At 38.1% G+C, this 15,484-nt stretch overlaps 1 protein-coding gene across 3 annotated transcripts in view; it reads right to left on the reverse strand.

Moving 5' to 3' along the window:
* TENM1 (teneurin transmembrane protein 1) overlaps positions 1-15,484 on the reverse strand; it is an 801,721-nt gene that overhangs the window by 116,695 nt on the left and 669,542 nt on the right. For all 3 annotated transcript variants that reach the window (XM_078363019.1, XM_054251187.2, XM_054251185.2), the window contains exon 22: positions 4,962-5,105. In XM_078363019.1, coding sequence (XP_078219145.1) covers positions 4,962-5,105 — 144 coding nt within the window. The remainder of the gene's footprint in view (positions 1-4,961; positions 5,106-15,484) is intronic.

Here is a 15,484-nt window from a genome sequence, read left to right on the forward strand (position 1 = left end):
GGTCCATGCTATTCTCTTTATCCTGAATACCTTCCTCACCTTGCCTGCCTGGGGAAGTTCTACCCATCCTTTAAAAGTCAGCTCAAGTTTTCCTCAATTCTCCATCCAGGCAGAATTTGTTACTCCCTCCTCTGTATGCCCATAGTTTTTTCCCATAGCTCTATTATAACATTTGCCACATTATGTGATACAGTTTTTATTACTTCTCTATCTTTCCGATTAGAATATGAATGAGCTCCTTGAAGGCAGATCCTCTGTCTTACTCCTCTTTGGATTTCCATGCCAATCCCCATGGCGAAATCATGATAAGTGCTCAGTAAGTGTTGAAAATAGGCTTTGAGTTTCTTGTAGTTTTCTTGTCTAAATTCCAATGATTTTGCAAACCTGCTGAGCCTGGGCAGAAAACCCAAGAAACAAGTCCCGCTGTGCTAAATAGCTCAAGTCAGCCCAGAGTGAGTCAGATGAAACATCTATGTTGTGGGAAGGCATGCCCATGTGTCAGACTGAAGTCACTGATAGCAAATGAATGAACGCAGTTACACAGTTAAATCTTATTTTTTCTCCCTTTCCCCTGCTGTCTATCTCCTTGCATGGCCTGTTACTCTCCCTCAACATTTCCTGAAATGCCTCCTTAGTTTTCTTCCAACTTTTGGTCCCACAGTGCTACCAAAGAAACTATTGATCACTCTGAGGTAGGAACATAGCTGGCAAAAATAAACAAGAGACTAAAACGTGCTATAATACCAGGGTGGCAATATATGCTTGGAAAGGACCTTCCAGCAAACAGAAATCCCATCCATCATATAGTATTTGGATTTCAAATTTAAGTATTTTTACTCTTCCTTCCAGGGTGCTTTCTGGCTACTATTGCAACATATGATTTGCAGGAGCAGCTGTGAGTTTATGCCCTAACAAATTGGTCTTTTATTGCAGAACTATGAGCTATCTTGAGGATTGCTACTTTCTTATTATTTTATTAATAACTTTGTTAGGTAGTAGAGTCCTTTCTTAAGATTTAGAATAGTTAATTAAGTAAGATTAATAGGACTGAATTTCATTTCCCAAAAAACATTTAATTGCAACGTGGTCAATATTTTAATTCAAATGAATTGGGAGGAGGTGAATGAGAACTGGAATCACAGTTGCACAACACCGTTGAAAAGAAATCTCCTGATGATTGTTAACTGAATATTCTACAAATGAGACTATGGTCTTTAATAAATGAGGAAACAACTGTTTAGCATGTCAGTATTTTAGCAATACAGTATAGTGTATATCATTCAAAAGTCTTTCCAATTATTGCCTTGGAAATACCAGATTTGCTATTAACATCTATTTTTCACAGGTAGATCTCCATTTTTTTATATCAATATAATGGTATAGTTAACAATTACCCTCAAAATGACATGTTATTACCAGCCTCCTGGCAATTTAAAAACTAAAGATGGCTATTCTAAACCATTCTTATAAGCCTGCAATTCTAAAACTCCCCTTTTCTATTAGAAAGCCCAGCACTCCATCAAAGAAGAAGAATGATTAAAGGAAATAAAACATAAGGCAATGTACTTTCTGATTACATCTCAACAATTGATGTCTGGCTTTCATGCAAGGTACTAAAGTGCCCGTGTACTGAAATTACCATTCCTGTTTAAAGCTGAAGCAATCAAAACAAAAATGGGCAAACCCCTTTTGTATTGCCCTGGAAAAATAGATCATTTTGAAGGGTGTTTTTGTTGTTTCAAGAATCTGTTTAACCTTCCATTACACAGAACCAGGCCATACCATCTAGCAACCATGATTTAACACCAATTCTTTTGCAAAATGTTGCTTTGAAAATATTTTGTTTAGGTTCCTAGAAAACTTGATCAATTACTGCTGCCTCCTTTCTGGCTTATTCTGCCACACATGCTCATTTTGAAAAGGGAATCAAATGATTCTAGACAACACACATTATTTATGTGAAGGCCAACTTCCTGCTAAGGATTGGGTATCTTGTTTATAGTTAACAACAAAACCCCACCGAATGGGGCCTCCTGCACATTTTCTCCTCAAAGTTTTCCTTTTCTTTGCCAAAAGGCAAGTCCATTGTGTAATAAGGTAAGCACACTTTTAAAGATACTAGTCATACTCTCTTGCTACTTTGTTCAGACCTTCTTTTGATGCTTATAAATATATCTGAAATAAAAAATCTCCTTGAAAGCCAGTGGGTGGTGCTTTATGCTGATTTCAAGGAAGAAACCATTTTTCAGATTTATGAACAACAAAGAGACACAGCACATATTTCTCTTAGTACTTGACTGAGAGGATATAAACACAAACTGGGAGATACGCCAGTGTGATCAATGGATATTTACTTTTCCTCCCAGTAAAACCATTTGTCGGCAAACTACTAGCCTATTTTGGAGGATAAGTTAAAAGAAAATCTTTCCCCATTTTGAGACAGATGACAATATCCAATTAGTGCGCTAGATTGTTCTTCTTAATAATTTTAAACACGTGACTGGCAGGAAACACTAGGGGATATGTTTGATAAAAGTTATACCAAATAAATAGCTTAGTTCTGTAACAGATATGCACACTTTTCTTATCATTTTAAAGAACCGAATTTTCTTAAACTTAATGAATATACCCTCTGTATAATCACTAAGAAGGAGTAATATTTAAAACCACAAGTTTCTGGTGTTTTTGTCTCAGTGAAAATCAGAACCTTCTTTATATATCAGACCTAATACTGGGAAACAATCCTCCACAACCAATGGTTAATTGTCAGGTAAATATAATCGCAGCAATGGAAATGACAAACGGTCTGAAAACACTGCCTGCTAGAAACTACCCACTGCATAATGATTTCAGAGCCCAAGAAAACCTGAAGCACAGAATGGCAGCAGACATCCAATCTAATTACAGGTGTCTTTTTAACCAGTGAGAGGAAACTGGGGGAACATAGATTCTGGTTTTTAATCTGCTATCTGTCTCTGATCAAAAAAGCAGGATGCCTAAAGAGTTTTGTTTTTTCCAGAGACAAGTGGAGTGGGGGTATTTGGAGAGACGTTGCTCTTGCCTTAATCAGTCAGAAAAGACTGTCTGACCTGAGGGGGAAAGAGCATTGCTTTCTAAATTGGTCTTCCCAAAGCTGCTCCGTCACACTTATCATTCCTGCTTCTAAAACTGCCTTTGTGGGTGGGATTTAGACTTCGAAAACGTCCCAAGAGAGGTTTTTGTGTCCAAGGTCAGGCTGAAAGGCAGTAGCAGAGCTGGCTTCAGATCTGTTTCCTAGCAAGTGTGATGAGATCTTGGTTGGAAATTCACATCTACAAATGAGATGATAAAATGAACAAATGTTCCTTTTTAAAAAACTATCCAAAGGAAGGCTTCTTTCTCGGAATACATTTCTCAGAAAGGTAGAAACACAAAGCAGATTTAGTGGGGCTGTGAATGAGCACAGGGATCTTTTGGGGGTGATAAAAATATTCTAAAACTGGGTTGTGGTGATGGTTGCACAACTACAAATTAACGAAAAATCCCTGAAGTGTACACTTATAACGGTACATTTTACGATGTATAAATTACACTTCAATAAAACTGTTAAAAATTCTCAGAAATTACTTGATGTCTATTACCTAAAAACTAATTACTGATGAGTTAGGGGTGGAGAAAACACATTTGTGGAAATCAGGGGGCCCCCGAAGTCAACTTTCTGAATGACTCCCTTCTGCTCTGAATGTTTCAAGTCTGTGTGAAGCAAATGGTAAGAGGATACAGGACTGGGAGCACACAGCTGGGGGCTGGCTCGATTGAGGTCATTTCCCACTTTGTGTTTAATGTCAATGACAGGCATTTGAAAGAGACAATCCATACAAGCCAATAAAAGTGAGTGGAAAAGAAACGGCTGCTTAAAATGTCATACTCTTTCAAATCAAAACAAAAAACCTAATAATTTAATAAGTGGCATCTGCCCTTTCATTTTTGTACTTTTAAAACGATGGCTCTCCTTTTGACAACAGAAAAAAAAGTTGACATTTTATATCTCAGCCTGAATCTTTGCTCTTAAAAAAAAAACAGTTTGATATGGAATTCAGACTCTTTCTTGAAGGAGGGGACAGAGGTATAATGGGGTCATACAGCAATAGACTCATTCACCTTCAGGGTCCCACACTGGGACTATAGTAGGCCGTCTCTTTCTATGATTAAAGCAAATCTGGTTAGCTTTGCCATTCGAAATTTCCCAGCTTGTGGGGCTGGTTGACATAGCTGATTTGACTATGGTACAAAGGAAGTGATATCATGGATGTGATTATAAAATGGATCTCTTAGCTTTGGTCAGTTCATGGCCTTGTAAGATTGCCTGGCCTTAGCCACCTGTTCTACAAAGTTAGGATGGATACAAGGATGGCTGGATGGAAGCGTGTAGGGGCCTCAATACATTCTGATCCCCAATTCTGGAAAAATAACCCAATGTACATGTCTTACTATACTTGTTGAGAATCTATCCCTTTAGATGAAAAGGGATGTGATTCCACAGTAGCTGTTCAAAGGAAAGCTGTATGCAAACATCAATGACTGCTTTCCCACTAAGATGAACCAGGAGGTAGAGGAACTTGGATGAATGAGTTATAATAAGGGTAGCAAACTCAGTTTGTCTGGGAAAAGCATAAGCTCAGAGGCCTCCTCTCCGCCCTTCTCCTGATTAATTTAACTTTTAAATTGCAAACTAGGAGGACAGCAGGGAGAATGGTCCAAAGAAGGGATAGATTGAAGATGAGAGTGTTCTGATTCTCACCACACTAACAGTAATTCAAAATAGAATTATTATGTTTGAAAGGAAATGTACTAATATGGTCATCTCTAAGTAGTATTCTTACAAGTAATTTTTATCTTGTACTTTCCAAATTTTCTGCAATGAATATGTATTATACAGCATTAGCAAAGTAGTATTAATAAAAATTTAAAAAGCTACTTACCACTTTGAGGATTGAAAATGTGATGCTTACTCAAAGACCAGCCTCCTAGGTTAGAAGCATCCATCTCAAAACCTTGTAAAACGACTGTCCTTTGCTCCCAGAGAATAACGTCAGGGCATGTTTCATATTCATATCCCACAGACACTGCAAACAAAGAGTTAACAGCACATTAGAAAACTGTAAAATATTTGCTTCATGTTTATACTAGCTGACAATTCTGTGGATATGACATTGGCTACTGAATTCTGATGAGAGTTGAAATTTGATTGCAAATTTCTTTCACCTAGCACAGTACAACATTGCACCTAGCACAGCATTGGTCACTCAAAGTGATCAATGCATACTGGATAAATATATGAAGGACTGAGTAAATACATGCTCTTATTAGGTTGGTACCATATATTTATGGACATTAAACTTTATTTTGGGCTTTCAGGTTGGAGGCTGTGCTGTAAAACTGAAGAGAGACGCTTTATGTAGGATTAAGCTGTGGTAGTATAATTTATCTCTACCTTTGTGGGAGAAGTGCAGGTATGACTGCCTTTTTTTTTTTTTTACCACTATAGTGAAAAATGCACTCAGGAAGCTGCCTTTGGAGTTCTAGGCCACTTATGCAGCAACCAACTACATATGAATCTAATAAAAATTGATTTGCCCAATTTATGTTTTCCTGTGCTAACTGGCTTTTGGTTTACTGAGAAGACTAAGTTTGCTTAGAGTGCTGCAAGTGTAAATTCCACTTTGTGCACATTATGTTTTGGTTTCTGCATATAACTAACCAATGGGACATCACCCAACATTTGGCTTCAACTCCTATGCAGCACAGATGTTGTGCATTAAACTTGGAACCCTGGTATGCCACTGAAATGGGAAATGCACAAAGTGGTAGCTTGAGTGTCTTTGCTCTACTGAACTATGTATAGCTCAAGTATACCAAGTCCTAGCCAGTTTCCCTCTTGGTAAACCTGCTTACCTGTTGGAATCCCAGATTTCCGATTCTTAAATTTACATTGCTTTCTATCCTCATAACGTTCTAAGCCTGAGAACAGTGGCTCATTACACTGCATATCCTGAAGCTGCTTTCCCCCTTTCTGGCAGCTTAAAATAGCCCTGGGTGGTCTGTGGTCTACCATTGCTTTTGAGTATCTGCCTCTACCTGAATCTTTAGATGCCCCTGAAGAGCTCAGTCCTTCCTTTGTCATTTGGTTATGAAAACTGGAAATAAAAATGAGTGCTTAAGCAATGCCAGAACCATAAGCCCAAAAATGAAAAAAAATAAAGCCAACTAGTTTTGGGTTTTGGCATTAGGTGAAGGGAAACGATGGTAATTTTAGTCAAACTGATTTGTGTGTGCATGTGCATGTGTGTGTGAGCACATTCAAAGATAAGCCAAAAAGTCCCTGTAATCACAAAAACCCAACTCTCTGACTTTGTGGATAATTTGTGGCCAATTTTAAATTGCAAGCCGGCTTCTCTTTGTCCTCCCCTCTACCAAAACTTATAACAGGGGTCAGGGCCATAGTCATGGGTATGACCCATGCTTAGGAAGGCCCCACACTTGGTTTAATGCTCTTCAGTCACTGTTTTGAAACTTGTAATACTTTTTAAACAAGAGGTTCTGTATTTTCATTTTCATTTCACTAGGCCCTGCAAATTACATAGCCATTCTTGGTGGGGATGCCCTTCTATCAGCCATCAGCTGGTAAGACTCATGAAATGCAAACTCATTTTCATATTATCCTTAACCAAGTATTATTAGCAATGGAGGCCAATGTACTGGGATGGAGGGGAGCTAATCATCTCTGCCAATGCTGTTCTCTATTAAGGTGGGTGGAAATAGACTCTCGGGGGGAAAGGGATCTCAAAGGTAATCTAGTTCAAGTTACACTTATGGTACAATTCAATACTGTCTACAGTCTCCCTGATACCTCATACAGCCCCTCTGCTTGCTAAAACAATTCTGGCAAAGTGCAGAGAGTTGGTTTTAGACCAAGAGTCAGAAAAGACTTCAACTCTCAGATTTATCATTAACCAGCTGTGTAGGCTCAGGCAAGTTACTCTCCATCTTTGGAGTTGTGCTTTTTACTGGTAGCATAGTGGGGAGGGAGTGACTAGAACTGGTGGCTCTTAGGCTCTTTTGGTTCAGTGAGCACATTGTTGTGAATCTAATGAAAGTTATGGACATTCTTCCTAGAAAAATGCATATGCATACACAATTTTGTATATAACTCCAGGGAGTTCACTGACTTTCTGAAGTCCAAATAAAGATCTCAGCTCAAAGACCACTACAGTAGACAATCCTTTTAATCCTTCTTTAGCACTAACACTCTAAATTGTATTCTTTCTAGATTACATTTGATAACTTCTGGTTTAGGACCAAACCCGAAAGCCAATAGAATCTTATGCTGAAAAAATCAGGCGGTTAGCAAGCACACTGAGGGCCATGTTGGTGTGTAGGATAACACAGTTTCTGTTTCTGCTGCCAACATTTAAAAGTCTTGATTAATAAATAATCACAATGACAATAATTACAAGTTTCCTTAAAGCCATCATCTCCTTCCCCACAGTACTCCTGGCAATTACTGGATCTGCCTTCTGTACATTGTTAAGTCTGGTGAGCTCTCCTAGAATCCCTTCTCTCCGGAAGGTGATTGCGCAGTTTTGCAAATAAGTACTGTACCCTGGTGACCTGTGATGGTGGATTGGAGCCTGCTTTTTCTCTCTCAGTAACAGTTAAAGATCCTCCCAACTCTGCAGCAGGAAATGCTTACATAAAGCATCAATTAAGGAGTTCTCAATGCAGTGGTAATGAGACATACGTACTCTCCTCACCTCCTCCTATCTGCTCTGTGAATTGCTCTCCAGTCCACAACAAAAAAGTGCATTGGCTGCAAACTGCACAATTACATTACTTTTTTTCCCCAGTCACAGCAAATAGCAACAAGGCAACCACTTAGTAAGTTCCCTCTAATTTTTATTAGATTTACTTCCTCCCAAGAAAGCTCTATGAGCTAATGAAGTTATAATTTATATTTAAGACTTGTCCAAAATTTCCAGCTGACTCTAATGAGAATAGCTGTGTGTTGGGGTATTTTTATATGTGGCTCCTTGCTCAGGGTAACAAGGCAAAGTTTCTTTCTGACAGCAGCCAACTTTAACATGCTCCTGGAACTTGCAATCAGCTTATGAGAAGGCAAATGTTTCACCCTATGGAGTTGCTTCTCTCCAAATTCACAAGAACTAGCAAATACAGTAGCAACTAATCCTAGACTTTCTCTCATGGAAGCAGACTATAATGCACTAAATGCCTATTTTTTCCCTATAATTAAATATAGGAAAAAATGGTTATATTGGAGCTGGCACTGAAAATGCTGTCTTGTCACCATACTCTGCCTGACACTATGACAGCTAAACCTCAGCTAAATAAGCACAGTAGACCATCACCATGTCCCAGGATGCCTGTTGCTTATCATGTCTGATCATCAACATAGCATGGTACAGGGCACAGATTCAGTCTCTGGCACTCTGGAGTGGGAACTAGGAAGACGAGTGTAATAGAAAGGGAAAAAAATCATCACCATCTCAGAGAAGCTGTAGAAAGTAGACTAGACTGGCAGTGAGCAGGGATAAGTGGATAAGGGGTCCTGGACTATACTTCCCAGGGGCTAGCATAATGGGTTCGTGCTTGTGCACATATATTGGGAAGGCAGTTGAGAGTGAGTGATTATTATGGAATAATACTTCCTCTGAGCCGTGTGATCACCTCCCTTGTGACTTCCCTAATTCCATCTGGATTTCTGCCTTTTTGCATTCTCTCTTTCACCTCCACACAGAGATATTAACGGAATATTCCTTAACCAAGAGTCTCTGATTGTCAAGATAGTCCTGCTACTTTTGCAGAGAATTCTATCCTCTGGTCACAGGATCGCACCTCTGACTTCACTGTTAGTCATCCTGCAAATATTACACTGGCCTGTAAAGAACACTGGGTAAAAGATTGTAGCTTGCTCCTCCAAAGCCATTTGACATTGGAAAAATATTGAATGTTCATTCTACTTATCAGAGCAGCAGCATTTATATGACATGGTGACGGCAAGAAGGCTGAGGGTCACGGTGTCCCTCTTACCTAGTTTAGTTACTGTGACATTCATTTATAAGGGCTAGGATAGGAGATTGACATTAAGTAGCCAAGGTAAAGGTGCCATGCAATGAAGCTGATGTGTGAAATATGACAAGATTAAGCAGATGACTTTCAACAGCTTCAGGCTAAGGCTTCAGAATTTATAATAGTTGCATTTATGAAGGCAATATATAATTAAAGGTAGTCCGATAGTCAATGTGAGAAATTTACACATTGCCTTCATGAACTCAGGGAGCATCTAAAAATAATTTCATGATATTTAAAAGGTACCTAACAAGATGAAAACCTTCTCCAAAAGGGATTATTAAATATAACAATAAATATTTTCCATTCTATTAAAATACAAGATAAATGCAAAAACAAAAACAACAACAAAGACAAAAGACCTAAAGAAGCAAATGAGGGCCATGGCAACAATAGACCAAGACTAGTAGCTAAAATGCTATCTATTTAAAGCGAGTACCTGCTCTTGGAGAGTCTTCTATCTTTCCCTATTCTCTAGTGATTTATTGTAGGATAAGATGAGACCAGAGGCTCCTCAATTTGACACACTGCCCAGTGGCCTGAAATACTTTGTTTATTATTCCTAGCTTACTAAGAGTGTCAGAATCAGGTGTTGAATTTTCATCAAGTGTCTTTTTTGCAGTTACAGACATATTCACATGGTTTCCCCTTTAATCTGTTAAGACGGTGAATTATAGCAATGGATTTCCCAATGTTGAACCATCTTTCTTGCCCTAAAATAAACTTTACGTGGACATGATGTATGATCCTTTCAATGAATCACTGATTTGATTTGGCAATCCCTTACTTAAGATCGTTACCCTACCTATTTACAAAGATAAGGGTTAAACATGATAGTGTAACAGTAAGGTAGCTGAATGAAGAGAAAGGTAGGAAATTAAAAGAATCCAGAAAGTCAGACAGCTATGCAACACTTTTGCCAAGAGGTTCTATACACTAAAATCTAATATTATGAGATTTTTTTTTCTGGCTGCTTTGTCCAAACCTAGCTGTATAAAAGCCAACATGGATAATCTATATGCCCCAAAGGCAGAGTGATATACTGGTTCATGTATAACATTTGTGAGTGCCTTTGTGTACCTGGGCACTGTCCTCCTCTCTCTGGGCAGACCCACCATCCCATTATATAGGCAAGGCTAAGGGGTCACCCTGAGCCTCTGTCCTTATTCATTTCTTTGTTCAGTCATTCAACAAATACGCAATATTTCATGGGTACCTCTTGTCAACAGGCAGTTTGTGGGGCACTGGGAATATGAGGTTGAACAAGACAGCATCCCTCCCCCTACTGGAGGTTATATTCTAGTGGAAAGAACAAACATAAAAGTAAAGCAAATAACACAAACACACACACACAAATTGTAATAAATGTTATGATGAGAAAATGCTGAGCATTATGAGAGAGTGTAACCAGGAAATTTTATGTTGGACAGGGGAGGTAAGGAAAAGCCTCTTTACCAAGAAGGGGTTTACCTTTATAGGGAAAGGCATTCTAGGCAGAGAGAGTGGCATGTGTGTAAGGCCTTGACACTTGGTAGCTTTGAGAGATTTAAAGGTCAGGGTGGCTAGAGAGTTAGTTTCTCTCCAGTGCGATAAAAAACGAGTGAAGAACAACAACCCTCCCTGTTCCTACCCAGTAAAAAATAATAAGATTAGTATCCCTTAGCAGTATTTAGGCATATTTTTGGAGGAGGGAGAGGTTTTGGAAATAGACTCACCTTGAAAATGAACTGGCTATCATTTGAAACAATGTGATTGATTAAAAGGGCTTCAATATTGTAGTGGAAAGTGAGGTGCTGTTATTTAATGACACAGCAAACCTTCACTAAGCTGCTCGACGTGCCAGGCGGGTGATCTGAGAAGCACTGGAGATATGATGAGTATTTTACAGGGCAGGATAATTTTTCATGGGAGAGAAGTCATATCTTGAAGGATTACCTACTTTCTGGAATTTTTACTAATTGTCACCCTAATAATTACCACAAAATAATATGCATTACGTTTGTATAATACAAAACAGTTACATATGTGCATATGACCTAATTTGAAGACTCAAACACTCATGAGGAAACTATATTTACTCCAGTTTGATAGATTATATCATACAGACTCAAAGAAATGAAGCTGTTAAGTCCAAGGTCACATGGCTAGTAAACGGCAGAGCCAGAGCTCAAATCCAGAAACTTATAGACAAATGCTTTCATCTACTATGCTAGATAACAGCTATTAAGGAGAAAGAACCACAATTCGGTAGTGGTAAATAAATAACTTTTTATTTGTTCAGAATTTAAGAGATAAGGACTGGAAGCTAGGGATAGCCCTGAAGTAGAAGTGCCATGTAACCCAAATGGCCCAAGACGGTGCTTGGTTATGTTGTTTTCTTGACGTAATTATTAACAGTATCTCCTTTTACCCTCAAAAGCAACTGGTTTGAATGATAAATTATGTGGTAACCCAATATTGAAGGGATACCTCCGTAGTCCCTTCTGCTATGGGTTGGTAGAGGGGACCAGAAGGCAAGAACAGTCATAAATGCTGATCTGGAAAGTAAGTAACATGGCTTGATAAATCATTTAATTTTTGTGTTTCTGGGCTTATCATCTTACAATGGCTTTCAGACTTTCATATCTGAAAGTCATGATGAGAAACATGATTTGTTAATTGTCACCCAGCATCCATATAGGGAGATAGACACACACATACACACACACACATGAAACAAAGTTTTCCAAGACTCTCTTTGTAGCATCACATTCTGATATGTTCTGTTTTATTCTGTTCTGTTCACTTTGGTTCTATTATATTCTATCACATTCTATTCAATTTTTCAAAACAAAAATGCTGGTTGACTCACCAAATAGATTTCACAGTCTACTAATGGGCATGACCAGCAGTTTGAAATGGGCACAAGACCACTTGCTTATGAAAGTATTAGTGAAGGCCATTTGAAAATCTTGGTAGGAACTCTTACTTTTGGTGGTCCTATCTTATATCTTATAAGACGTATTAAAATGTATACAACGCATATCCCACATTAGACATATTTCATAAGTAAGCACAAAAATTGAGTTGTAGTTCACAAGCTGATATGATGCTCCATTTTTCTGACACTTATTTAAACATTTATTAACGTCAATTTTCAGATTTCCTTTTCATCTTCTAGTGACAATAAACTTGTTTTTTAGGTAGCAAACATTTTGTAGATCCTTGAAAAACTTATCTCCTTGGCACTGTGCCTATAAAGTTGAATGGATAAAATGGCCCTGCTCTCATTTAACGATTATGAATTCATGAGTGGAGAGAAATGATGAAAGATTATTATCTCTGCTAGCTTCTCTGACAGAAAACCACTGGGGCGTTGAATTGGGTACTCAGCAAGGTGGGTTGGTCACTTTAGTGAGGAGAGGCAGCAGTGAAAGGCATACAGAACTCAGGACTGGGAGACCTGAGTTTGAATCCCTCTACAGGACTCTAGGCCAGTCACTTTTTCTTTCTGACCCTCAGTTTTCCCCTCTGCATCATGAAGATCATACTAATTCTGCCATGCCTACCAGGCAGGAATGTTATAAGCATTAAAATGAGATAATGTATGTGAAAGTACTTTGCAAATTGTAAAGCACTACCCATTTATTATTAAAATATTCAGTGGATGCTATTTTTGTGGCTGCCCAACCTGCTTAGGTTTTACTGAAGGGAAATTTATGAACACTAAAGCATCGTTCTCAGGAGTGTTTTGTGTGCACAAAGCAACCATAGCTTAGCACCTATTACTATTAATGTTCCCTTGTTTCTCTCTAACACAATTTAGACAGACTCCTATGTGTCGTGAACCTTTAGGAAGTCTAGTTCTCCCAGAAACACCACTCTTTGTTGCCAAATTACTGTACTAAATAATTATGCAATTGTTGTTGCCAATAACCTTGAAGAAAAATAGAATTGTTTATAGCAGAGCTACTAACAGCGGATGGCTGATTTCCTGAACTTCCAGGACTCCAAACTGCTGCAATTTAATTTAATTAAAATAAAGACGAGGCAGAATGCATTATTACATATTGATAATGTATGCAGACACAGGCGGACATCGGGAATTATTTTGACAAAATTCACATAATGGATGCAGATCAGAGCCCCTGAACAAGGCAGTTTGTCAAATTAAATAAGCCATCTCTAGAATTTTAACAGCCCTATGAACTTAACAGTAATGATTTTTTTTACATTGTTTTGCAAGCAGCAGAGTTGGGAAAGAAACTAAATAAAATACAATGATTTCCAGACATCGTACTTTATTTAGAGTCAGAGAATAAAGCACTAAGGCCAAATTATTTCAAACGCTCACATGAAGTTTTTAGCAGGGGAGGCTTGTCTGTGTATCAGACAACAAAATCTTTAAGCTGAATGAACTAGTGATTGTGGCTTTTGTACTGGAACCCTAGGGGGGTGATTTTACTCTTCTTCCACTTGATCAATATTGTACTTGGATTAATCAATCTTATCAGTTACCATTGATACTTCTCCAAGGAAGGAGTTCACACAATCCCTGTTTGTAATTTATTCCCTCTGGTATTATTCCCTCAGCTGCAAAGTCTGTTTCCTTACAAAAAACTGTGGTATATCCCAGGCTCTCAAGCACGCCTTTTCTCATTTTCGCTGTCCCTCAACACTCTATTCTTCTCTTGTGATATTCTAGCCCTTAGAGATTACACCAATTCCCCACAGCTGAGCTATGTGGAAAACAAGAGTTCCACATTTCAAAGTAATTTAGATATTCACCATCACTTTAAATTCAGCTTGTTTAAACCTGAACCCTTCATTCTCCATCACCCAGAAATGAGTGGGCCAGAGATTCATATTTAACTGGCATGGGAGGAAAAAGAGTGAGAGACCTTTCTAGTCACTGTTTTAACCAAAATCCTTGTTATAACTGGACTGTATGAATGCCGGTCATGGCTTATATTAGTTTCCAATCTCTGGTGTAACAAATTACCAAAAACTTAAAGGCTTTAAACAGAAACATTTCTTATCTTACAGTTATGGAGGTCAGAATTCTCAAATGGGTCTCACTGAGCAAAAATCAAGGTGTCTGTGGGGCTGAATTCCTTTTCAGAGGCTCTAAGAGAAAATCCATTTCTTTGCCTTTTCCTGCTTCTAGTAGCTGTTTGCATTCCTTTGTTTGTGGCTCTCCTCCCTCATCTTCAAAACCAGCAATGTTGCATCTCTCTGTTTCTTTCTTCCATAGTTATATTCTTACGTAACTCTGACCTCCCCTTCTGCTCCCTTCTCTACTTATAAGGACCCTTATGACAAATTGAGCCTACCCAGATAGACCAGGGTAATCTCCAATCTCCAATCAGAAGCTAACAGTCTTAATTTCATCTGTAACCTTAATTATCTTTTGGCAGGCAACATAACATAGTCATAGTTTCCAAGGATGAAAATCTTTGTGTGGGTGGCTATTATTCTGCCTACCAAATAGCTATATTAGTATTTCTGAATTTGAAGCAAATCTGTAAAGTGTCAGGTATAGCACTGTTGCTGCTGCAAAATTCAGTCTATTTCTTCCCATATCAGTTAAGTGATTATAAAATAGCTCAAAGAGCACAAATATACGTTTCCTTCTTTGTTTATTTAGATTAATCATAAATATTAAGATATCAGCTAAATGGTTGCATATTTGCTCCCTTCTGTTTCCATTCATTTATCACCTGAACTATTTATCACCTATTATGTTCTTATGGAGCTCACAATCGATCTTCAGAGTAGTAGATTCTCCAATTTTGTTCTACCAACAGTTCAGATGTTTTACCATTGTCAGAAAATGGATCTTTTGAAAACATTATGCCAAGTAAAACAAGCCAGACACAAAAGACCATATATTGTATGATTCCATGTGTTTCAAATATCAAGAATAGATAAATCCATACAGAAAAAATGGAGATTAGTGGATGCTAAGACTCAGGGGAGGGAGGAGTGGGAAGTGACTGCTAATGTGTATAGGGTTACTTTGTGGAGTGATGATGAAAATGTTCTGGAATTAGATATTGGTGATAGTTGTACAACCTTGTGAAAATACTAAAAACCAATGAATTGTACACTTTAAGTGAGTGAACTTTATGGTCTATGAATTATACCTCAATAAGCCTGTTATTAAAAAAATGAAGTTAGCTGCATTTATGTGAACCCTAGGAAGAAATGACTACTAGATACTGTATTGGTCAGCTCTTCATGAGAGGACTGGGTAAATTTCTAAGTGTCACAATTTAGGAAAAGCAGCAAAAAACAAAAACAAAAACAACCCCTTTAAAACCCAGCTGGTGTCTAAGGAAGATCATAAAGAATTAGAAAATACAAAAAAAAAAAAAAA

This window comes from Callithrix jacchus, chromosome X (genome assembly GCF_049354715.1).
Source record: "Callithrix jacchus isolate 240 chromosome X, calJac240_pri, whole genome shotgun sequence".
NCBI classification, from domain to species: Eukaryota; Metazoa; Chordata; class Mammalia; order Primates; family Cebidae; genus Callithrix; species Callithrix jacchus.